The sequence below is a fragment of the Amblyraja radiata genome, chromosome 9 (genome assembly GCF_010909765.2).
Source record: "Amblyraja radiata isolate CabotCenter1 chromosome 9, sAmbRad1.1.pri, whole genome shotgun sequence".
Classification (NCBI taxonomy): domain Eukaryota; kingdom Metazoa; phylum Chordata; class Chondrichthyes; order Rajiformes; family Rajidae; genus Amblyraja; species Amblyraja radiata.
This window is the reverse complement of record NC_045964.1, coordinates 16,291,085-16,317,768: the sequence shown is the minus strand read 5'-3', so window position 1 is coordinate 16,317,768 and position 26,684 is coordinate 16,291,085. Positions and strand designations below refer to the sequence as shown.

At 46.5% G+C, this 26,684-nt stretch overlaps 1 protein-coding gene across 2 annotated transcripts in view; it reads right to left on the bottom strand.

The window, feature by feature from the left end:
• The window catches only part of exd2 (exonuclease 3'-5' domain containing 2), a 41,668-nt gene extending 23,713 nt beyond the window's left edge, over positions 1-17,955 (bottom strand). For both annotated transcript variants that reach the window (XM_033026786.1, XM_033026787.1), the window contains exons 1-3: positions 17,870-17,955; positions 13,547-13,925; positions 7,298-7,554 (exon numbers count right to left, since the gene is read on the bottom strand). In XM_033026786.1, coding sequence (XP_032882677.1) covers positions 7,298-7,554; positions 13,547-13,891 — 602 coding nt within the window. In that variant the 5' untranslated portion in view covers positions 13,892-13,925; positions 17,870-17,955. The remainder of the gene's footprint in view (positions 1-7,297; positions 7,555-13,546; positions 13,926-17,869) is intronic.
• Positions 17,956-26,684: the final 8,729 nt, after the last annotated feature.

Below are 26,684 nucleotides of genomic sequence, written 5' to 3'. Positions count from 1 at the left end.
GTCACTATGATCGTGTCATGAACTTACCCACTGAAACAATATCAGAGCTACAGTGGTGGGCAGAAAACGTTTGGCATAGTTTCAGCCCTATCTTTATTCACTAACCCTACTTTAGTTACTAAAACAGATGCCAGTGCTCAAGGCTGGGGAGCGACTAACTCCATATCCAGCACAGGTGGTAGATGGACTAACCTAGAGTCATCATTACTACTTACACTGGGCATTAACTATCTAGAGATGTTGGGCGCCTTTTATGGTTTAAAAGCATATGTATCTAATATGCAGCACTTGCATGTTCGGTTACAAATTGATAAATACTACGGTGATGGCTTATATTAACCATATGGGTGGCATAAAATCATTATCATGCGACAAATTGGTCAACACGATTTGGCAATGGTGTGTCGAAAGACATATTTGGCTATCAGCTACTTACCTACCAGGTAAGCTAAACACCCATGCCATGAGAAAATTAAACGCCTGGGTTGCAAGTTTGAACAGACCTTACCTGGAACTGGGATTGTCCAAACAAACCATCACCATGTCGGCATCCCTTCGAACATCCACCAAGAGGCAGTACTTAACCAGCATCAAAAAAGGGAGAAGTACTGCCAGGAAACAGGGACAACATACGCAACAGCTACAGCCACCAACATACTGGAGTTCCTGGCCTATCTACACCACGATGTAGGGATCAGCTACAGTGCCATCAACACAGCGCAGAGTGCTCTTTCTGCTTATCTCAAACCAGCGCCAGGACAACAGGCGATGGGATCCCATCCACTGGTGGTAAAACTGATGAAGGGCATTTACAATATCAAGCCCTAAGCCCAGGTATACCCATATTTGGGATATCAGTGTGGTCCTGACATATCTCAGGGAATGGCCACCAGCCAGATCCCCCGGCCTCGAGCAAGCTACACTAAAGACGCTCATGTTGATGGCACTTGTATCCGCTCAGAGGGTCCAGTCACTACACCTATTGCGACTGGACAACATGATCACAGCTCCAGACCAGATCTGTCGTTATCCAGCGACTGATCAAACAGAGCAGACCAGGAACACCTAATCCAGTCGTGGCTTACCCACCAGAACCACGGTTATGTGCCATGACGCACCTACTATCCTACATAGACACAACCAAAATATTCGAGGGAGATGAAAAGCCTTGTGGGTTAGTCACAAAAACCTTATGGTCGGGTGACGAGCCAAACCATTGCGAGATGGCTCAAGCAGGTGCTAGAAACTGCTGGGATAAACACTAACATGTACAAATTTTATTCCACCAGGACAGCATCCATGTCGACGGCTAAAGAATGGACATGCCTATAGACCACATCCTGGCTACAGCAGGATGGTGGGACGGGAAAAGACCGTTCAGAAATTTTATAATAAGCCATTGGCAAAACCTGGTTTCTTTGCAGTAAAGATTTACGAACTGCAAATATTTAATTTAAGCCCAGGGGAGCAACTTAATTCTTTGTTGTTATTGTTCTAAAAATACCATTGTGTTTTTCTACAAATAGACTCATTGGTTGATTACGATAACACTTCCTCCCTCAAGAACTTCGGCAGTGAGTGAAATGAAACTGTTACACGGTTTGAAATCACAGAGCTTTGAAATCTTCACGTAGTCACTCACGTGACTCCGAAGTAAAATAGTAAGATTAAACGAGAACTTACCAATTTGATCTGTATTTTATGAGGAGTTACGATGAGGGATTACGTGCCCTCCGCTCCCACCCTCATTATATGGATCAAACTAATAAATTGATGTCTCCTTATCTTTACTATGTTTACTTCAAATAACTGTGTCTATCTGTGATTCCACACCGCTGCTTGGAAGTATGCCGCGCCTGCGCACTGAGCGGGTTCTTCAAGTAATCCCTCATCATAACTCCTCATAAAATACAGATCAAACTTCAAACTGGTAAGTTCTCGTTTAATCTTACTATTATTCCACCCCCAGGGCATTGCAGCAGGAGTTATAGAGTCTTAGTACAGAAAAAGGCCCTCAGCCCAACTCGGCCTTGCTGACCAAGATGTCGATCTGAACTAGTCCAATTTGCTGCATTGGTCCATACCTCTCTTAAAATCTTTCTACCCATGTACCTGTGCAAATTACTTTACGATGTTGTAATTGTTCCCACCTTTACAGCTTCCTCTGGCAGCTTACAAATGTTGTAAGTGCACACCACTATTTGTGTGAAACTGTTGTCGCTCAGGTCCTTTATAAATCCTTTCTGCATCGGTTTAAATGTATGCCCTCTAGTTTTAGACTCCTCTAACCCAAGAAAAAGAATATGACCATCCCCCTTCACTATGATCATACCTCATGATTTTAAATATCTCTATAAAGTCACTCCTCAATTTCTCACGCTCAAGGAGAAAATTCCCAGCCTATCCAGCTTCTTATAACTCAAAACCCCGGACTTGGTAACATACTTGTGAATCTTTTCTGCATCCTCGTCAACTTAATGACATCCTTCCTATAGGTAGGCAACCGGAACTGTACACAATACTCCAAATGTGATCTCACCTACGACTTATACATTTGCAAGATGATGTCTTACCTCCTGTATTCAATGCCCTGATGAGGGCAAGGATTTTCCAAATGCCTTCTTCACCACCCTGTCTACCTGTGTCACTACCTTCAGGGAACAATGTATTTCAGGGCAGGTCTCCTAGACCTAACTATCTTCAGGTCATCATCTTCAGGAATATATTTACCATCACAAATTAAAAAATTGGGATTTACAGATGACTGTACAATTCAATTTACAACACATTCAGCAAATGATGCAGCCAATACCTGCACACAGCAAGATCTAGACAACATTCAGCATGGGCTGATATGTGGCCAGTAACATTCATATCATAAAAGTACCCGGCAATTACCATCTTCAGCAAAATAAAGTCTAATCATCTACAATTGATATGCCATGGCTTTACCATTAATGAGTTCTCGACTATCATATTCATAACCATGGAAACAGGACCTTCGACTCAACATGCCCACACCGACCAACTTGCCTAATCTACACTAGTCCCACATTCATCAGTTTGGTTCATTTTCCTCCATCCTTTCAACTCCATATACTTGTCCAAATGTTGTGATAGTGCCAGCATCAACTACCTCCTCTGGCAGCCCGCTCCCTATACCTACTGCCTTCTGTGTAAAAAATGTTGCCCCTCAAGACCTTACCCCTCTCACCTCAATCCTATGTCAGGTTCTTGATTCCCCTGCTCAAAAACACAATTTACATACAAGAACTGCAGAGTGAGATTATAGACTAACACCATCTATGCTCAAACTAGAGTGTGGACTGGATTTTGAAAATGGCGCCGAAACATGGCGCCTCTTGCATGTGGGCTCAGTGGACTATTTCTGTACACTTTGCTAATTGTGGGATTGTGACTGATTAGTTATGGCTATACTCTACTGGACTGTTTGTAAGAAAATAATTTCACTGTGCATTTGCAGTAATGGGATAAAGCACTATCGTCGAACCGTCGAACCAATCCATCAGTTAGTACAAATTTCACAGGGGAACTCAGATGTCTCACTCCAGTCTGGACTCCTTACAACCAAACTCACATTAAGGTGGTATGGTGACCTGTATAGGTCTCATCATGGCTTCTCGAACACCACTCATTTCCTTTGCTTTTTGTCTGCCATCATGCCTTCAGAAGGCCAAAGCTATGTTCTGGAATTCTTGTACATCCCCCAACACTCTCATTTGGCTAAGCTTTTGATCATCTGCACTGACACCTCTATAGGTGCCTTAGTGTCAAATTCTGTCTGAGCATGCAAAGTGAATCACCTTGGGGTGTGTTGCTAGGTTAAAGGGTCTCATATAAATTAAATTGTTGATACTGAATAAAGGCAGTTTAGTGGTTCTGTAAACAGATTAGAAATTCACCGTGACAAATAGTAAAATTGATGAATTCAATAAATCTGATAAATTACAGACAAGGACATGCATTTATAGTGGTCCATTAATGCAGAAAGAATTCTCGAGGCTCTCCACAAAGGGGTAATATAAATGAAGCTGCTCCAAAGGGAATACTAAGAGGTACAGCAACAAACAGACCAAAATAGCACTGAAAGTTGTCAAACTGCCTTTTATAAACCAACTGACTCACTAATGTCTTTCAAAGGGGAGTCAAATCACTATCACTATTACTGGGTCGGACTTAAATTTGACAACAGGCTCAATCAAACAACATGGCCACACTGCAAATTCGACACATCAATCAAAAGGGAAATTCAGTAACCAAGAGTATTCACAGCTGAACCACCAGGAACACTAATCACGTCCGGATGGACACATATGTCAACTTGCAAAAAACATACCAACCCTCATCTATCTCAGTGTTCCCTACAGTTATTCACAATGATATTGGTAACTGATTACTACATGTATTATATAGAGAATAAATACCATCTTCATACTGAGGACACCTGAAGACACCATCTTCATACTCAGGAGACACTACGAAGGTAGGAATAAGCAATCTTGTAATAATAGATTCAATCAAAGTTCTGTTGGCCTACCATATTCAGTTGTAAATGGGGATGTACAATCAAACAACTAACGGGGTGAGCAACTCCATAAATGTTTCCCTTCTTCAACAATGTGGGAGTACAGTTTGGGTACAAAATGACAAGACTGGAACAACTCCAACTACCCCAATCAGAAAGTGCCTCCATTTTAACCATCTGCAGTGGCTATCACAGAAGCCAACCTTCAGCCAATTCACTCCACACAATGCCAAGACAGTGTTCGTCATGCTCGTGTGCCCCCCAACCAGGACAAATTTCAAGTGTGCCTGGTTGTTGAAAATATTACTTGCATCACCTGAGTGCCACTGGCCATTGTCTGTGAAGGAGGGTCTCAAGGCCAACCCTTGACATTCGCCAGTATTACCATGCTTGCCCTCCATCAACAGCATGTTGAGCTTCACCATTGGCCTGAAATTTAAAGAGCCAAACAAATGATGGCACAACAGGTTAGAGGGCGGAAATTCTACACCAAGTCATTACACAAACTCTTTTCCCCTCTACAGGACAGCAGTCACAAATGCATTGGGACACTCTCCTCATGCCTTGATGAGTGCCGCTCATACAACATTCAACAAGGACAAAGGAACCCACAGGTCAAACTCCATCCATCACGCTAAAGGTCACTCCACCATTGAGTATTGCAGTGGGTGCTGCCCACAAAATGCAGTATACAGACTCATCAAAGCATCTTCAATAGTTTTTTTCCAGGCCCATGACTATGAGCACTCTGATATCCAAAGGCAACAGGGATGTGGGACTGTCACTATATGAAAGCACTGTCCATCATAGTCAGAGGAGATACAGAATGGAACAGGCTCTTCGCCCACCAAGTCCATGCTGGCCATCAACAAAATTTACTTCAATCCCATTTTTTATTCTCCCCACATTCCCATCAACACCCCTCAGGACCCACCATTCAAGTACACACTCAGTCAATTTACAGTGGCCAGTTAACCTACCAACTTTGGTACGTGGGATGAAACACGGAGACCAGGAAGAAAGCTATGCACTCACAGGGAGAATAGGCAAACTCCACACAGACTGCATCCAAAGTCAAGACTGAACCCGGGCCCCAGGTGTTGTGAGGCAGCAGCTGCACCACTCTGCCACTGTTTTCAAGGAAAAATGTAAAGCGGTTTTAAATGCCAACCTTGCCAATGGCACACACATCCTACAACAGAATAAAAAGAAAATCAAAACTGACACTCTAAAGCAGTACTGCATTGTCAGGTCTGTCTTTTGAACGAGCCATCAAATTGATGCCCCATTTGGCCTTTGAGGTGGACATAAAAGATCTAGCGCTATCTTCAAAGCGGTGCAAGGAAAAACTCTCCCATTTCATCTTCAGAAACAGCAGCCCCACATTGGATAAACAACAAGTATAGGTCATTCGAGTATCGAAAGATGAGAAGGAGGTGAAATCAGGGAATGGTAAAGCTGCAGGTATAGAAGGACACAAGTCAAAGACTGTCGAGTACTCAAGACATTTTAGCAATACCATGGATACAAGGAACTGCAGATGCTCGTTTACAAAAGAAGACACAAAGTTCTGGAGTAACTCAGCGAGACAGGCAGCATCTCTGGAGAACGTGCATAAGTAACAATTTGGATTGGGACCCTTCTTCAGCCTCGGAATCTGAAGAAGAGTCCCCACCCGAAACATCACCGATCCATGTTCTCCAGAGATGCTGCCTTACCTGCTGAGTTATTGCAGCACTATGTGTCTTATGTTAGCAATACCATTTGTTTATACAGAAGATGAATACAGTAGCTTGAGAAACAAGTGAAAATCAAGCAGAACATTGGTATCCAAAGCCTGGAATAAGTCATTTCAGAACATCGAAGTCTCATGGCTTGATGCTCAGCTGTTGACTCTGTGCTTTGTAGTGCTAAGTCTCATTACTGAGCAACAACAATCGGAAGGGATTTAGTGGCCAGGATCTGACATGTTAGTTGAACTTCTTCCAATTTAAATTCTCAATACCAGATATAAATCTGATAACCATGGACTAATTTTTTTTTAAAAACAACATTAAAATGGAGGATTTACGAAGAATTGAGCAGAAAAATGTAAATTGGACTTTTCAATCTGACATATTTGGAAACAAATGCAAACATTTAGCAGAGCTTAGAAAATTCAAGAAAAACAATAGCTGACTTGTAAAGGCTTGAAAATCCCAGGGCAACACATTCGCAACAAAATAAAAGCAGATACATTTAATGAAAGTGACAAGAGATGGTCCTCAATTCAGAATTGAAGCAACAGAATTGCTCACTTCATGATCTATCATTTTTAATTATTTCTCTCCGTGAAACTGTTATTTTACTGCTATTTGTTTCAAGATTGCTTTAACAGTGAAAGAAAATAAAATCTGTGCTAGAGGTAAATAAACCTTAAGTGGAGAGCAAGTAAACAATTCTACAGGAGCACAATAGAAACAGGAAAGAGACTCGAGAGCCTCTTCAACCATTCAATTATATCTTGCTCAATCTGTATTCTAACTCCATATATCTACCTTGATTCGGGGTTCCAAACTCAATCACCTCTCTTCTGCAGAATACAGTATGTCCTTGCTATAATTCTGAATGGTCTAGATTTTACATTGTCTCTCTGGTCCTGCACTTGCTCAGGAAAAATTATTTCTATCTAATTGAAATAAATCATTAATCTTCTAAATTTAAGGAAATACAAATGTAATCTGAACGACCTATAATTTAACCATTGCAAACCTCTGGTGGGTGACCAAAAATCGCACATCCAAGCAGCCCTTAACTGTGACACAGTAATCACGAAGCAACCTGCAGCCATCTTCAAAGGCCTCAACGCCAACCTTCAGTATATTGTCGTCCCCAAGTATGCGCAGTAAAGTCTTTGGCAACAAACAACTACTCTTGGTCATCTGTGGTATGCGGATGAGAAAGCAGGACCCAGTGTAGGAGGCAATCTGAAGGAGAGACACAGGGTTTGCCTTACCCTTCACAGAAACCTGGAAAACATTTTGTAGATAGAGGGGAAAAAAAACAAAACTGTGAACAATTCCTGGATTAAACTAAAAGTTCAGAGCAGTCAAGAGGAAAATCAGGTAAGCAATATCTTTGGAAAGAGAAACCAAGTAACGTTTTAGAAACATAGAAAATAGGTGCCGGAGGAGGCCATTTTGCCCTTCGAGCCTGCACCGCCATTCATTGTGATCATGGCTGATCCACAATCAGTAACCTGTGCCTGCAAAAGGATTTGAGTATAAGAGCAGGGAGGTTCTACTGCAGTTGTACATGGTCTTGGTGAGACCACACCTGGAGTATTGCGTACAGTTTTGGTCTCCTAATCTGAGGAAAGACATTCTTGCCATAGAGGGAGTACAGAGAAGGTTCACCAGACTGATTCCTGGGATGGCAGGACTTTCATATGAAGAAAGACTGGATAGACTCGGCTTGTACACGCTAGAATTCAGAAGATTGAGGGGGGATCTTATAGAAACTTACAAAATTCTTAAGGGGTTGGACAGGCTAGATGCAGGAAGATTATTCCCAATGTTGGGGAAGTCCAGAACTAGGGGTCACAGTTTAAGGATAAGAGGGAAGTCTTTTAGGATCGAGATGAGAAAATCATTTTTTTAACAGAGAGTGGTGAATCTGTGGAATTCTCTGCCACAGAAGGTAGTTGAGGCCAGTTCATTGGCTATATTTAAGAGGGACTTAGATGTGGCCCTTGTGGCTGAAGGGATCAGGGGATATGGAGAGAAGGAATGGGATACTGAGTTGGATGATCAGCCATGATCATATCGAATGGCGGTGCAGGCTCGACGGGCCGAATGGCCTACTCCTGCAGCTATTTTCTATGTTTCTATGTGCCTGCCTTCTCCCCATATCCCTTGATTCCACTAGCCCCTAAAGCTCTATCTAACTCATTTTGGATCAGTGTTACAGGCTGAGTTCTTCCATCATTTCTAGTTTTGTTTCAGATTATAGCATCTGCTGTTTGGTCTCTTTTCCACTAAGGGACGTTGAATAATGTAAGCTAGTTTCTCTTTCCACTCTTACCGTTCGACTGGCTGCGTTTGATTGAATGAAAGATACTGCATGGAAACAGACCATTCAGCTGACATTGCTCACGACGATTAAAGATAATCCAACTGGTATTTTATAAGTACATTAGGGAAGGATTGTAACTAGGGTGCGAATAGGATCCTTCAGAAACAAAGCGGTCATCTATGTGGCGAGCTGCAGGAGATGAGCAAAGTCCTGGGAACTATAACGCAGTGAGCCTAACACCATGGTAGGTATATTACTGGAGGGAACTCTTGAGGGTAAGATATATATGGATTTGGATAGACAGAGGCCGATTAAGGATAGTAAATATGGTTTTGTATGTGGGAAATCGTGCCTCACAAATTTGAATTTGTTTTTCAAAGAAGTAACCAAAAAGGTGGGCATGGGCAGGGTTGTAGACATTGTCTATATGAACTTCTGCAAGGCCTTTGATAAGGTTCTGCATGGAAGGCATACAATTTGCTATCATACAGCATCCTGAGAGAGCTAGCTGCTAGTTTACAGAATTGTCTTTATGGAAGGAAGCAGAGGGTAATGGTGGATGACTGCTTTTCAGACTGGAGATCTGTGACTAGTGGCGTGCCTCAGGAATTGTTGCTGGATCCATTGCTGTTTGGGGTTTATAATAACAATGTTGATGAGAATCTGCAAGGCACGATTAGTAAGTTTGCAGATTACACTATTGTAGGTGGTATCGTTGACAGTGAAGAGGGTTATCAAAAATTACAGTATGATCTTGATCAGCTGGGCAAGTGGACTGAAGAATGGCTAATGGAGTTCAATGCAGATAGGTGTTGCATTTTGGGAATTCAAACCAGGGTAAGACCTCCACAGTGAATGGTAGAGCAGAGGGATCTACGAACGCAGGTGCATAGTTCCTTGAAAGTGGCATCACAGGGTGTTAAAGAATTTTGGTACATTGGCCTTCATCAATCAGGGTATTGAGTATAGAAATTGGGACGTTCTTTTACAGCTGTACACACCATTGACGAGGCCGTATTTGAAGTATTGGTTTCCGTTTTGGTCACCCTGCTATAGGAAGGATGTAATTAAGCTGGAAAGAGTGCAGTGAAGATATACCAGGATTTTGCCAGGACTCAAGGACTTGCACTATAGGGAGAGATTGGGTGAGCTAGAACCTCATCCCTATGAGCGCAGAAGGCTAAAGGGTGATCTTATAGTGTTTAAAATCATGAAGGGAATTGATAATGTGAACCAACAGTCTTTTACCCAGGGGAGGGGAATCTAGAACCAGAGACTACAGGATTAAGATGAGAGGAAAAAATATTTAGCAGGAAACTAATAACCAACTCTTTTCATTCTGAGGGTGGTGGGTATATGGAATAAACTGCCAGAGGAGCAAGCTGAGGCAGGTATAATAACACTTAAAAGATACTTGGACAAGTGGATGAATAGAAATGGTTCAGATGGATATGGATCAAATGCAGACAAATGGGCCTAGCTGAGATGTGATGTCATGGTCGGCATGAACGATTTGAACTGAAGGGCCTATTTCCATGCTGTATGACTTTATGACCATAATCACTCGATCGTATTAGTTTTATGTGATCTGACTTTTGTATTCACTCCCTACATACTTGCAACAATTTACAGACCAATTAACCAACAAATCCGCACGTCTTTGGGATGTGGCCATGATCAAAACTGGGTCTCTGGCGCTGTGAGGCAGCAGCTCTACCAGCTGTGCCACTGTGCGTCCCCTCAAGCATTTCTTCCAGCATTTCTGTTTTTGTTTCAGTTTCCACCATCTGAAGTTTTATTTGGTTTCCAAAAAAAAATCAGCCCAGTCTTCAACAGTTCCAGATGGGGGTCAAGGAAACAGCGTTCACGTCGCGACCCTGTTTCCACCAATCTTTCCACCACCATGCACAAGAAGCACAAGAAGCGACAAGACAGACACCATTGTATGCAGATGCCGAGAGGTGTGTTCAGCTCTGGCTGAACAACTTCTAATCCTGTGTGTGGACTCGATAAGAAGAAGAAGAACAGTTCCAGATTAACTTGTTCAACATTCATCTTTGAACGGCTCATCTTCCTGATCTGTCATAACTTGCATTCATAAACATCCCCAAGGCACTTCACAGCAGTGTTATCAAACAACAAAATGACACTGGAACATCCATGGGCAAATCAAGATGTGGATTTTAAGTGACAAAAGAAAGACATTTGTAGCAAAATTCACAAATGGAAAGCTAGTGTTTAGGGTCTGGACAAGTGAAGTGACACCCATTGCTGAGAAGGAAATCAAGGACGTACAAAAAACTGAAATTAAATGAGTCCACAAATTTGAGTGCTGGAGGACTGAGATTTACAGAATTTAAGAAGAGGAAGGAGGATGAATAGATTTGAATACCCAAGCAAAAATGTTAAGGCCGAGGCATTGATGGAATGGAAGTCAGTACAGGTCTGCATTCACAGGGCTATTGGATGGATGGGACTTGGTACGAGTTGTTACCGGACGCATAGCTTTGGATGAGGTCATGTTCACAGCAGTGAAAGCTGTAATTGTTAAATCCATGGTAAGTCTCTGCAGCAGACAGTTATGAATGCAGATGAAGTCAGTCTTGGTGACGGAGAAGATATGGGGTCTGAAGTCTACTTCAGGCTAAGGATACCCACAATCAAGTTCAGTTTCGTATTGGTGTTGATGGGACTGAATTTGTAGCAAAGACCGCCGAAAGTCAGTGGGGGTGGGGGGGGGGGGGAAGGTAATTCTGATCAGTAAAGATCAGCATGAATGGGGCAGCCGACTCCTCCTCCCATTTCTAATATTCCAACACAGGATATCGGAGAAGAATGTAACAAATCACTAATATCTACATCCATGGCCACTATAAGCTTTACAAGCATCTGAAGTTAACACCAGGACTAAAGGATTACTTGATCTCCAGCCAAGATGGCTTGGTAAAATTCAGCTGGGGAAGAATTTAAATTAACTTGCTTCTCAGCGCATTTCAGTTGAGTTTCCAAATATACGTGGATATTCAGACGAATTGGCCAAGGCCTGGTGACAGATGTGTGACACTGGATAGAGCCTTTGATTCCGAGTTCGAAGATTGTAGGTTTAAGGCCCAGTCCAATGACCAGAGCCCAGAACCGCCCACCCTTGACAATCAATGGCAAGAGCGTTAGTGAATCCTTTTCCATTAAAATCCTGGGGGTCACCATTGACCAGACACTTAACTGGATCAGCCACATAAATACAGTAACTACACGACCGGATCAGGCTGGGTAGCATATGGCAAATGATTCACATCCTGATACCACATGGGCATTTCCACCATATACAAGGCACAAGTCAGGAGTGTATGAAATACTCTCCGCTTGCTTGCACAATTGCAGCGCTGATTGCTCTCAAGAAGTTCAACATCACCCAGGATGAAGCTGTCCATTTGGTTGGTAGCCCATCAATCACCTACACATGCATACTCCCCACCACTTGCAGATATTGTAGGAACTGCCACCTGCAAAATGCAATAGAGTTACTTTGCTTGAACTACTCTGACAGTATCTTCCACAGCTTCAATCTCTATCACCAAAAAGGACAAGGACAGTAGGCATATGGGAACATATGGGAACAGCAGCATCTGCAGGTTCCTTTCCTTTTGGGCGGTACGGTGGTGCAGCGGTAGAGCTGCTGCCTCACAGCTCCAGAGACCAGAGTTTGATCCTAAGTACGAGTGCTTTTCTGTACGGAGTTTGTACGTTCTCCCTGTGATCTGCGTGAGTTTTCTTCGAGATCTTCGGTTTCCTCCCATACTCCAAAGACGTACAGGTTTGTAGGTTAATTGGCCTGGTATAAATGTAAATTATCCCGAGTGTGTGAAGGATTGTGTTAATGTGCGGGGATCGCTGATCGGTACGGACTCGGTGGGCCGAAGGGCCTGTTTCTACGCTGTATCTCTAAACTAAACTAAACTTTCCAAATATTTCCATCCTGACTTGGAAATACGTCACAGGGTGTATGCCCTGCAAATCCTTCTCAAATTAATTTATGGGAACCGAAGGACTGCAACCGTTCAAGAAGATGGTTCACCTCCAGCTTCTCAGCTAATTAGGGGTACAGTTATTGTCACTTTATCTCAGATTATAAAAAATGAATGAAACTAAAGATTGTCGGTGACAGTCTGTATTAATGTTAATAGGGTTGCTGCGGAGTGAAGCGTATTCAAGGCTGCTACACATTATTTTTTGGATGATAGGAGAAACAAATGCTATGGGGATTGGGCAGGGGAGTTGAGGCTAAAGATCAGATCAACCATGATCATCACACTGAATTGTGAATCAGTCTCAAGAGGTTGCAAGGCCCACACCTGCTCCTGTTACTCATGTTCCCCAGGTGTTGAGTGACAGCATAGGGTAGCGTTGTTAAACCCCTGTCCCATGGTACGAGTTCATTCCAAGAGCTCTCCCGTGTTTGCCCTGATTCGAACTCGGAGATTTACAGTAATGGCCACTCGTCGGTACTCGGGGTTCTCATTGACTTTTTCCAACATGTTGAAAAATCTTCACGAGTCTTCCCGTGCTTACCTGCCGTTAGCGAGTCTTCCCGAGTATCTGCCGTTAGCGTTACGAGCCATTAAGAGACATCCCCGAGCTCCGACGTACCCGCTACGTTCATTCTCCGTGCTTACCACGAGTTTGATTTTTTTTAAACTGGGGAGAGCTCTTAGAATGAACTCGTACCGTGGGACAGGGCTTTTAGTATCTACTGAGTAAAAGCCATAGGATGCCGTGGAATGATGGTAGGTGTAAAAATTGAGGGAATGTTATTAATATTGGGTGGGTGGTAAAAGCAGGAACCAAGAGCACAAAGTTCAGGGTGGGGTGGGGTGGTGAGTGTATGTGAGCGGCAAGGTGAAGCATAGAGAAGCAGAAACTAAATCAGATATTTCCAGCCACACTCACCCACTCACAGTCAATCCCAATCACAGGATAATGGTCCAATTCAGTCCTCAACAGTGGCCATGCTTGTTCCCAATCCACTTCTGACTCCACTATGAAGACACATCCTGCCAGTATCTTCCTCACCAGTGGGCTGGGATTTAAGGAATCATTTGTGCTTGTTAGATGGCAGGCCTCCTGTCCACCGCTTGGTGAGGTCCTTTCTTGTCCCTTCACAGCCTCTCCATTCTGAATAGTTAGAGCCCACTTCCCTTTGGGGCTTCTGAAGATCCTCCACAAGTAAAGGCAGCCTACAGCTGTACCCAGTAGCGTGGCCGCAGTCAGTGTTAGGGCTTGTGGCCGAGACATGCTTCAGCAGTCCTGTTGATAATTCAGTCCACACCTAAATTAACAGACAAAAACATCAAGATCCTGCCACTACAAAATAATCCTTATAAAACACATATTTTATAACGAAGTTAGACACAAAATGTAACTCAGCGGGACAGGCCACATCTCTGGATAGAAGGAATGGGTGACGTTTCAGGTCGAGACCCTTCTTCAGACGTAGTCAGGGAAGAGGGAGACACAGACATAAGTGTACGGTGTGAAAACAAGACAGCAAAAGAGATTTAGATCAAGGAAAATGTAGAATAGACCATTGTTAGCTAGGAGAAGGTGACAGTCAGCGGGACAGTCAGACTGGTTGGAGCAAAGGGAAGGGGGAGGGATGGAGAGAGAGAGAGGGAAAGCAAGGGTTACTTGAAGTTAGATATGTCAATATTCATAACACTGGGGCGTGAATTGTTCAAGTGAAATATGTTTAATGTGGTAAAATAATCTGAAGGTTAAGAGATTGTGCCGCATAAGGAGACGTGACAAAAATATGCAAATTCTAGAACTCTGAAGTAAAAACAATCTGCTGTAAATACTCAGCTATCAAGCAGCATTTAGAGAGAGAAAATGAAAGTTAAGAAAATTAATGTTTCACTTCAATTACTTAATTAGAACTACGAACAGATTAAAAACATCCAAATTATGTCCATGCCTACATACGAATGAGCTGCCATAATCTTATTGGATTCAAATGTCCAACATGCTTACATCTGTTGATGCTGAACCCAGACAGAGGCAATGGGAGGAGGGTGGTGACATATTTTTATGCCTCCCAGATAATAAACGTGATACATGGATTTTAAATGAGACTAGGCCAAGTGGGACCCGTTGGGTCCCTGTCACACGGGAGGCCTGGTCCCCCAACGCAACCCGTTCCCCCAACACAGTATTCAACCACTCACCCATAGCCCCCGCGGGAGGTCTGTCTGATCACCAACACAACCCGTTCCCCAATGCAATATTCCACCACTCACCCATTCCCCCAACGCAACCCGTTCCCCCAATGCAATATTCCACCACTCACCCATAGCAGGGCCGGCTCATTTCCCCTTACTCATTTTAAACTTTTAAAATGCAATTGCACTTACTAGGCCTGGCAGGACTCAGTGTCCTGGGATTGCAACACTGTAGCAGGCAGGGCTACAATCCCATTGTGACATCATAGCTGTAACTGCCAGTGCAGATGGACAAATGTGGGATTTCTCAAATCTCAAAGTGGGATTTTGTAAAGTAAAAAATGTGAATAACTTGTAAAATATAACATCAATTTGAACGAAAGTTGATTAAAAAAAAACACAGCACAAGACAATTGTAAGGTGGTCCAGAAATTGTAGCCCTGTCGTGTACAGTTTTGGTGTAGTTCAGGCCATGACGCACTCACATGCACGCGCACAAGGCAACAAGGTAAAATGTACAGAGAAACAGAAAGAGCCAAGGGAGAAGGAGATCTGAGAGCCACACTATAACAGGGTTGTGAAGAAGGGTTCCAACCCAAAACATTGTCTGTTCATTCCCCTCCACAGATGCTGCCTGACCTGCTGAGTTCCTCCAGCAGTTTGTTTCTCACGATGACAGCAGAGGCAGTTCTAGGTGAGATTTGATCGAGAGGAGAAATTGTTGTCATCTGTCATCCAGGTTCCAACCCACAAACAGCAACACAATAACCTCACACAGCACGGAGCTCGAACACAAGCTGAATACACATTCCAGTGAGCGGAGGAATGTAAAGGAAGCGAGACAGAAGACAACATCATGTTAGCCACTGGTGAATAACATTATATTGGTGAGGAACAGGATGGGACACATCTCATCTCACTCTCCCTACTCATATCCAATCCTGTTCCTTCTCCTTCGCTTAAACTACTTCTCCCTCTTTTCTTCCTCGTCTTTCCTTCCCCATTCTTCTATCATTTTTTTCTCCACCCCGTCCATCTCATCCATTCCATCTCCTTTATTGTGTCGCTTTCTCCCATCCCCCTATACTTTCTCCAACCCACTTCTACTCAACTTAGGCTACCAATTCTTTCTACCTTTCCTACTCTAAAAAATGCTCCTTCCTCACTTCATACCCCCTTCCTGGTCCTTACACAGCTCTCGCTCTCTGCCCCATTTCCTTCTCCCTATCCCACTTCATTCACTTATCTTCTTCTTCTATCCCTTCTTGTCTCAGTTCCTTTTCCCCTTTAGCTCTTCACTCACTGCATGTTCTCCTTCTTCACCATCTCCCTCATGCTCCCTATTATTTCTCCCTCCTTCTCACCCCCCCCCCCCCCCAACCCTTCTCCCTCCTGCCTCTTCCCTAGAATTCCAGACGGATGTGTGAAATTATGAAGGGAAAAACCGTGGGAGATGAACCGTGGGAGTGGATACAGGTTGAGCAGAATATTTTATGGATTAACAGTTTCAAAACATTACTGCCTACTTAAGGGTACATAGGGTTAAGCGTACAACATAAACACAAAGAAAGTGGCCGACCAACACAAAGCAGAGAGGGGAGATGATTTTCAAATTAGCAATCACTGACTGGGGCAGCACCGTGACACAACGAGTGGAGATGCTGCCTCAAAGTGCTAGAGATCCGGGTTAGTCCTGTTCTCCAGTGCTGTCTGTGTGGAATTTGCACATTCTCCCTTTGACCATATGGGTATCCTCCGGTTTCCTCCCACATCCCTAAGAATGTGGTGTGTTAAAATGCCACTGTAAATTGCCTTAATTGGCTGGAGGGGCCGGGGGGAGGTTGTGGTTGATGGAAACACAAAGAGAATAAAATGGTATTAGTGATCAGTGTTTGATGGTCAGCACTGACTCACTCAGCAACTGGGAAGCAAAGATCTAGGATCTAGGATCTTTGCTGGGAAGTTCCCATGCTGTACAGTTCTATGGTTGAATACCAAAGGTGCCAGAGGATTCAGCTATACTCATAGAGCATAAAAGAGTGAGAGCTGATCTTACTCAACCATGCAACATCCTGAGCAGGATTGTCATGATGCCGAGTGGAAATGTCCTCAACTTACGGATATCTCAACTAGGGGAGCAGTTTCAGAATAAATTAAGGAGATGGGGATAAATTTCATCTCACATGGAAATTAACCTTTAGAACTCTCTACACCAGAGCTGAAGGGAGCTGAATGTATTGAATATATTCAAGATGGGGGCTGACAGACATTTAAACATGGAGTGACAAGTAGGGGAAGGACCAGGAAGTTAGTGTTTAAAGCAAAAACAGGATGAGCCTTGATCGCAATGAATGGTGGGCTAGACCCCAGGGGTCAATAGATCAACTCCTGCTTATGTTTTTAACTGTCATATGTTCCTTGGTGTTTCTCACTCAAACACTCTCTTCCCTCATGTCCCCTTTCACCCTCAATCCCACCTTTTTCCTTTTTCCTCCCTTTATCCCCTATCAATTTCTCTATCACTCCCTTAGCCTTCCTTTTTGCTCTAAGCTCCACCCCATCTCTCTGGCCCTTCCCTTCTACTTTTCTGTACCATTCCCTCCTTCCCCCATCTAACCCGGCCCTCCCTCATCTCCTTCCTCCTGCCCACCTCCCTCCCTCCCCCGCCCTCTACACTAGCCCACCCTGCCCCTCCCCCACCCTCTACACTAGCCACCCTGCCCCTCCCCCACCCTCTACACTAGCCCACCCTGCCCCTCCCCCACCCTCTACCCTAGCCCACCCTGCCCCTCACCCCTCCCCCACCCTCTACACTAGCCCACCCTGCCCCTCACCCCTCCCCCACCCTCTACACTAGCCCACCCTGCCCCTCACCCATCCTCTCTCCCTCCCCCACCCTCTACACTAGCCCACCCTGCCCCTCACCCCTCCCCCACCCTCTACACTAGCCCACCCTGCCCCTCACCCCTCCCCCACCCTCTACACTAGCCCACCCTGCCCCTCACTCCCTCCCCTACATTCCCCCTTCCCCTCCCCCTCCCCCCACCCCCCTCACCGGTCGCCCCGGCAGCTGCCGAACGAAGACTCGGCGTCGGTTGGCAAGATGGGCGCCCAGCCTGTCACCCGGCACCGGTCCTCCCAGTGTCGCCGCTGGTCCTCCAGCGCTGCACCGCCTCATCCATTTCATGCAGTTGAGTGAGTGGATTTTTCTCGACCTCGCTTTGAACCAAAATAACCTAAAACTCAATTTAAATAGTTTGAAGAATAGACACGGGCTTACAAACGGGAATTCCCAAATGCCCCACCAACAATTAGACACAAGGGACCGCAGATGCTGCTTTGAAAGAAAATAAGTTTCAGCCCTTGACCCTTCCTCAGACTGTCTGTCTGTCTGTCTGTCTGTCTGTCTGTGTGGGTGGGTGAGAGTGAGTGAGTGAGTGGATGGGTGAGTGAGTGAGTGGGTGAGTGAGTGGGTGGGTGAGTGGGTGAGTGGATGGGTGAGTGAGTGGATGAGTGAGTGAGTGGGTGGGTGAGTGAGTGGATGGGTGAGTGGGTGGGTGGGTGAGTGAGTGGATGGGTGAGTGAGTGAGTGGATGGGTGAGTGAGTGGATGAGTGAGTGAGTGGGTGGGTGAGTGGGTGGGTGAGTGAGTGAGTGGATGGGTGAGTGAGTGGATGGGTGAGTGAGTGGGGTGGTGAGTGAGTGGATGGGTGCGTGGGTGGTGCTTCGTGAGTGCTGCGTGGTGCGGAGTGGTGGGTGAGTGGGTGAGTGGTTGGGTGCGTGCGTGAGTGGATGGGTGCTTGCTTGCGTGCTGGGTGGGTTAGTGCGTGCGTGATGGTTCTGGGGGGGGGGGGGGGGGGGTGGGGGGGGGGGGGGGGGGGGGGGGGGGGGGGGGGGGGGGGGGGGGGGGGGGGGGGGGGGGGGGGGGGGGGGGGGGGGGGGGGGGGGGGGGGGGGGGGGGGGGGGGGGGGGGGGGGGGGGTGGGGGGGGGGGGGGGGGGGGGGGTGGGGGGGGGGGGTGGGGGGGGGGGGGGGGGGGGGGGGGGTGGGGGGGGGGGGGGGGGGGGGTGGGGGGGGGGGGGGGGGGGGGGGGGGGGGGGGGGGGGGGTGGGGGGGGGGGGGGGGGGGGGGGGGGGGGGGGGGGGGGGGGGGTGGGGGGGGGGGGGGGGGGGGGGGGGGGGGGGGGGGGGGGGGTGGGGGGGGGGGTGGGGGGGGGGGGGGGGGGGGTGGGGGGGGGGGGGTGGGGGGGTGCGTTGCGTGGGTGGAGTGCGTGGTGGGTGCGCGTCGTGGCTGGTTGCGTGCGTGCGTAGCGTGGGCTCGGTGCTGGTGGGTGCGTGGCTGGGTGCGTGCGTGCGTGGGTGGGTGCGTGGGTGGGTGCGATGCGTGCAGTGGCTGGGTGGCGTGCAGTGAGTGCGTGTCGTGGGTTGGTGACGTGCGTGGCGTGCGTGGGTGCGTGCGTGCGTGGCTGGGTGCGTGCGTGCGTGCGTGGGCGGGTTGCGTGCGTGCGTGGTTGCGTGCGTGCGTGGCTGGGTGCGTGCGTGGCGCGTGCGTGCGTGGGTGCGTGCGTGCGTGGACTGGGTGAGTGCGTGCGTGGTGGGTGCGTGAGCGCGCGTGGGTGAGTGAGTGGGTGGGTGAGTGAGAGAGTGAGTGAGTGGGTGGGTGGGTGGGTGAGTGAGTGGGTGGGTGAGTCAGTGAGTGGGTGAGTGAGTGAGTGGATGGGTGAGTGAGTGAGTGAGTGGGTGAGTGAGTGAGTGGGTGAGTGAGTGAGTGGGTGGGTGAGTGAGTGAGTGGGCGTGTCCCGGCCCGAATTGTCACCCATCCATGTTCTCCAGATGCTGCCCGACCCGCTCAGGTACTCCAGCACTTTGTGTCTTTTAACAGTAAACAGTTGCCACGCAATAGTGAGGCTCTTACGCTTGAAAAAGAGTCAACTTTATCTCTGTTATTGACAAAAAAAGTTAACTTTATCTCTGTAACTGCAAATAAGTTGGGGTTTTTAAACTCCCAAGCACCTGCCCCAAACTTTTTCTCAGTTGATGTGGAGCCCACCCTTGTGGTGTACAGTAAAGAGCACACTGACTGGTTGCATCGTGCCTGGTTTGGCAACTTGAACGTCCAGGAGCAGAAAAGACTGCAAAAAGTTGTGAACACTGCCCAGTCCATCACCGGCTCTGACCTCCCCACCATCAAAGGGATTTATCGGAGTCGCTGCCTCAAAAAGGCAGCCAGCATCATCAGAGATTCACACCACCCTGGCCACACACTCATTTCACCCCTGCCATCGGGAAAAAGGTACAGGAACATGAAAACTGTAACATCCAGGTTCAGGAACAGCTTATTCCCTACACCCATCAGGCTATTAAACACTATAACCTCAAATAAGCTCTGAACCACAAGACATTATTATTATTGCACAACTATTGTTTGTTTTTTGAGTATGTGCAGTGTGTGTATATATATATATATATGTGTATGTGTGTGTATATATACATACTGAACTTTTTTTTCTCTCGTTTATCATATTTACATATTCTGTTGTGCTGCAGCAAGTAAGAATTTCATTGTTCTATCTGGGACACATGACAATAAAACACTCTTGACTCTTGAACTCCAGGTGGTGTCCAACGGGAAAGTGCAAGATGGACACAAAATGCTGGAGCAACTCAGCGGGTCAGGCAGCATCACTGGAGAGAAGGAATGGGTGACGTTTCGGGTCGAGACCCTACTTCGGACTAGTCAGGGAAGAGGGAAAGAAGAAATATAGGCAGTGAAGTAGATATATATATAGAACAACTGAATTAAAGATATGCAAAAAAGTAAGAATGGAAGTGCAAGTTTGGTTTTGGTTAAGAAATTTGTCTGACTGTGTTGTGCAGGTGCAAACATTGGTTGAAGGAAGGTGAGAAGGCATTGTACACTGAAGCGCACAATGTTAAAAGCAATACAAGAAATCAGGGGGATCTGTGGGTATTTGCATAAGTGGCAGGACAGGTTGAGGAAGTGGTTTAAAAAGCAGGGGAGATCCTCATTTTAGAAAAAGGCATTGAAGAGAGAAGCAATGGTGCGACGGTGTGGATAGGATGGATGAGCTGAGGTAAATCTCCTTGGAATTTAAGGGGTGTTTTAATTTACAGAGTGTAGGCAGAACAGCTGATGAGAAATAGTTCCAATTGCCAGATAAATCAAGAGGGCAGAGTGAATGTGATTGACAATGTGGCCCGATGTGGCATGATGAATATCTTTAATATGCAATGTGAGGCGAGTAGAACCACGGGCTACTTCAGATTTTCAACATCCAAAACATGTTTTTAATATTGCGGTAATTTGATTTTGTTGGGGAATTAATCTGTAACAAAGAAAGCATAGCATCTTGAAGCTGAAAAAATTAAGCGTACCCAAGAAAAACGTTCATTCAAATGTACCGCAACATGCAAGAAATCAGAAGATAGTCACAAAATGCTGGAGTAACTCAGTGGGACAGGCAGCATCTCTGGATAGAAGGATGTTTTGGGTCGAGACCCTTCTTCAGACTGAGAATCAGGAGAAAGAGAGACACAGAGATAAGGAAGGGTAAGGTGTGAAAATGAGACATCAAAAGACATGGGGATCAAGAAAAATGTAGAATATATCATTGTTAGCAAGGAGAAGGTGACAACAAAGCAAACTGATAAAAAGTAATTGGAGAGACAGACTGGTCGGAGAACTGGGAAGAGGGAGGAATGGAGAGAGAGGGAAAGCATCGGTTGCTTGAAGTTAGAGAAGTCAATATTCATACTGCTGGGGTGTTAGCCGCCTAATTGTTTAACGGTCAATAGCTTACTCCTGTTGTTCTTCATGTATGCGAACCTTAGAGAAGTTTCCTTGTCTCTCAAACAGTTCCATGTGACAATCTCTCACTGCTCCCCCTCCTTGGTTTCTGCCGCTCCTTCACCCCTTCTTGGTCCACCAATCGGTCCTGGCCCCTGTCTCACTGCTCCCTCTCACATCTTTATATTGCCTGTCTCCCCTCTCCACTGACAGCCCTGATGCAGGGTTACAACACAAAACATCGACCATTCCTTTCCACCCACATTTGCTGCCCAACCTGTTGAGTTCCTCCAGCAGATTGTTGCTTCAGATTCCATCATCTGTATTCCGTGTCTCCATGCCTGCTATTTAGATCATTTCTAATAGTATAAGTAACACATTTAATTCCACTCACTACCATACAGAAAATATGAATTGGATTCTTGCTTCTTGCCAAAACACAATTATCAGCACTAATAGCATGACAAAATTACAAGCCACTCTGTGTCATTACCAGCACAGCAAAAGGCCATTTGTCATTAACAGGTCCAGGCCCTTCAGTAATCCTCATTGTTCACTTAATCCTATTAACATTTCTAATGAAAAAAACATGCAGATTTGCAGCTTCCCTTTATACGAATCACAGACCCAACCACACTTATCTGGTAGTAGCTGCTATACCCTCCTGAAATCCCCAATGATTTATGAGTGAATATTTTATATTTTTAGATTTTACTTCCAGTCCAACCAGAAGTGGAAATATCTACCTGATCAAACTATTTCTTCATCTCAAAGACCCCCACAGGTGCGCTCTTCCAATCTTCAAGCCCTTTTGAAAATAATAAATCTCCCAGATTTTTTGATCATCCCGTTGCACTTTCTCAAGTACCAATATCACGTATTTTGAAGGTGTCCAAGGAAACCAGGTGTACTGTTCAATTTATTGTCAAGTGTACCGAGGTACAGTGGAAAGCTTTTGTTATGTGATAGCCAGTCAGCAGAAAGACAAATCATGATTACAATCGTTAAATTGTTCCAATCTTTAAATCGTTACAATCAATGATTACAGTCTGAAGGGTCTCGACCTGAAACATCACCCATTCCTTCTCTCCAGAGATGCTGCCCGAGCCGGTGAGTTACTCCAGCTTTTTATAAGAAGGAACTGCAGATGCTGGAAAATCGAAGGTAGACAAAAATGCTGGAGAAACTCAGCGGGTGAGGCAGCATCTATGGAGCGAAGGAAATAGGCGACGTTTCGGGTCGAGAACTTCTTCAGACAGTCTGAAGAAGGGTCTCAACCCGAAACTTTGCCTATTTCCTTCGCTCCATAGATGCTGCCTCACCCGCTGAGTTTCTCCAGCATTTTTGTCTACCTTCCAGCTTTTTATGTCTATCTTTGGTTCAAACCTGCATCTGCTGTTCCTTGTCTCCTCTATTGTCAGAGTGAGGCTCAACGCAAATTGGAGGAACAGCATCACATATTTTGCTTGGGCATCTTACAACGCAGTGATATAAATATTGATTTCTCTCACCAGGTAGCCCCGGCATTTCCTCGCTCTCTATCCCTCCCCCACCCAGGTCGCACTAGCTTCTCATTTTCACCCTACAAACAGCTTACAATGGCCTGTATATCAGAGCTGCTAACTCTCACGCATTGAGCGTGAGAATCACGCATTTCGCCCAATTTTCACGCTCTCACACTGATCACAGAATTTCTCAGGCTCTGTCATGAGAAATTCTGTGATCAACAAGAATTTCAAAACTAATATCAACTGCTTGTGTGCTGACAAGACAGCAGCACTCTTATTCTCTGTTATTCTCACTTGTCCAAACCATGTCCCCATGCAAATTTACAAGGAAAGAAACGGACCGGGCAGTGAATGAGTGTCACCCAGCACAGCAAGTAAGGCCATGTCCTGCTCTCAGCGGCAGTCGGAATTTAAGGATTGCGGGAAGCGGCTGACATGAGTGAGGCCGGCGAGCGGCAGGAGAGAGGTACATGGGCTGCGGAACTGGGGGGGCTGTAGCCCCTCCACCTTTTCGGTTAGACATGTTTCAATATCTCCGGCTTTGGACAAGGCTCTGAACAACCTGGTCGTGGGTGTTGGAGAGCCGGAGGGATGGAAGCAGAAGCAGCGGCGGGAGCAGATGCGGACGGGGAGCCGGGGCTGGTGAGTGTTTGCCAGGCTAGCGAGTTGCTCGCTGCAGTTCCGGCCATGGAGCAGTCTCAGTGCAAGAGTCCCGGGCCGTCGGAGGCGTCGGAAGCAGAAGCAGCGGCCGTGAGAGCCTCTGTGCCGAATTCGCCCTGGTGACCGGCATGGACCAGGCTGGGGCTCGATGCATCCTGGTGGACAACCAGTGGCAGCTGGAAGTAGGTACCAAGCACTGGGTAGAAGCGGTGGAAGATAGTGGCCTTCAAATGGGGGTGGTTGGAGAAAGCATCCTGCTTGCCGGCTAGATTTTCACTTACTGTAACTGCAGGAAAAATGTTCCCGATGTTGGGGGAGTTCAGAACCAGGGGGCACAGTTTAAGAATAAGGGGTAGGCCATTTCGGACTGAGATGAGGACAACTTTCTTCACGCAGAGAGTTGCGAATCTGTGGAATGCTCTGCCACAGAAGGCAGTGGAGGCCAATCCACTGGATATTTTCAAGAGAGTTACATTTTGTTCTTGGGGCTAGCGAAATCAAGGAATATGGGGGAAAAACAGGAAAGAGGTACTGATTTTAGATGAACAGCCATGATCATATTGAATGGCAGTGCTGGCTCGAAGGGCCGAATGGCCTATTCATGCACCTATATTCTATGTTTGAGTATATATGGCAATAAAAATCGGCCACTTGATTTTGAAGAATTCATGCATGGTGGAGGTATAATGTAGTCATAGAGTGATACAGTGTGAAAACTGGCCCTTCGGCCCAACTTGCCCACACCCGCCAACATGTTCTAGCTACACTACCTGCTTTTGGTCCATATCACTCCAAACCTGTCCTATCCATGTATCAGTCTAGTCTAACTGTTTCTTAAACGTTGGGATAGTCCCTGCCTCCTCTGGCAGCTTGTTCCATACACCCACCACCCTTTGTGTGGAAAAAGTTACCCCTTAAAAAGTTACCTCTTAAAAATACTTTAAACTAAAAACATTGAAATCATACTTCTACAATGCACTAAAACATGATTTTAATACATCAAATTTCAAAAAGCACCCCCTCCCACACCTTGGGACATATTCTATCTGGGACATATGACGGATGGTCGAGCGAGGGCTGTGGCCTGTCACGCTGCATGTGCAGGTGGGGCGCGGTCTCTTCCTCGCCGCAGAAGTGGCGGGCAGCTAGCGAGTCCGTGATCCAGCTCAGCTGTCTGTTGCATTTTTTTTTTTTTTTTTTTTTTAATTTCAAAATAGAATTTATTCAATTGATAAATATATACAATTCCTGAACCATTCAAACAAAATTCATCCGACATTTTCGGAGACTATACAAATTTTTCCAGTACAATTTTTTTTACATTTGTCAAATTTCACCAAACAGTCCCCCACCCGTGCCACTCTGTGGCCCCTGTCCAAGTAATAAATATATACAATGTGTACACAGTGCGAAAATTCCATCTGACATTTTCGTCGGCTATAGATTGTTCAATACCGTTACCGTTTATAAGTCACTTAAGTTCCACAAAAATGTCCCCCACCCGTGCCACTCATGTGGCCCCCTGGCGTGGGATACCTTCCCTTAATTTAATTTTTAATTTGAGGGGCGTCTCCACCATACCGTGCCCCCCATGTCCAGCAGCGGAAGGACCCTAGACTGTGGCCCTCCCCCACCGAGCCTTGGCGTTGGCTGCACCAAGCTTCAGCGAGTCCCTTAGCACGTACTCCTGCAGTCTGCAGTGGGCCAGTCGGCAACATTCCCTAACGGACATCTCGCTCTGCTGGGTGGTGAGCAACGCTCGGGCAGACCAAAGAGCGTCTTTCACCGAGTTGATGACCCTCCAGCAGCACTCGATGTCAGTCTCTGAATGTGTCCCTGGGAACAGTCCGTAAATCACAGAGTCCTCTGTGACGGAGCTGTTCGGGATAAATCGTTCCAGGGACCCTTTCATACTTCTCCAGACTCTTTTTGCAAATCCACACTCTGCAAAGAGGTGGGCAACCGTCTCCTCTCCATAGCAACCGTCCCGGGGGCAGCGTGCGCTGGTAGTGAGGTTCCGACGGTGCAGGAAGGATCTAACTGAGATGGCTCCCCTCACCGCCAGCCAAGCCAGGTCTTGGTGCTTGTTGGTCAGTTCTGGCGATGAGGCATTTTGCCAGACAAGCTGGGCAGTCTGCTCTGGGAACCACGCCACCGGATCCATCGAGTCCTTTCCCTGCAGTGCCTGCAGGACATTCCGTGCTGACCACTGCCCGATGGACTTGTGGTCAAAGGTGTTGGTCCGGAAGAACCTTTCCACAAACGACAGATGGTGCGGCAATGTCCAGCTGACTGGCACATTGCGTGGCATCTGCACCAGGCCCATCCTTCGCAACACCGGGGACAGGTAGAACCTCAGCAGTTAGTGACACTTAGTGCCCACGTGCCTTGGCTCTACACTCCGCCTGATGCAGCCACACACAAAGGTGGCCATCAGGATGAGGGCGACGTTGGGCACGCTTTTACCCCCTTTGTCTGCCGACTTGTACATTGTGGCCCGTCGCACCCGGTCCATCCTCGACCCCCAGATGAACTGGAAGACGGCCCGGGTGATCCCCGTGGCGTAGGAGGGAGGGACAGGCCACACTTGTGCCAAGTACAGCAGCCCCGAGAGCACCTCACACCTGATGACCAAATTTTTCCCGGTTATGGAGAGGGAGCGTTGCCTCCACAGCTCCAGCTTCCTCCCCACCTTGGCTATCCGCTCCAGCCAATTCTTGTTACTCGCCTCAGCCCCCCCGAACCAGATCCCCAGCACCTTCAAGAAGTCAGGCTTGATGGTGAAGGGGATGGAAGATCGGTCGGGCCAGTTGCCAAAGAGCATGGCCTCGCTCTTCCTGCGGTTCACCCTGGCTCCCGTGGCCGACTCAAACTGGTCGCAGATGCTGATCAATCTG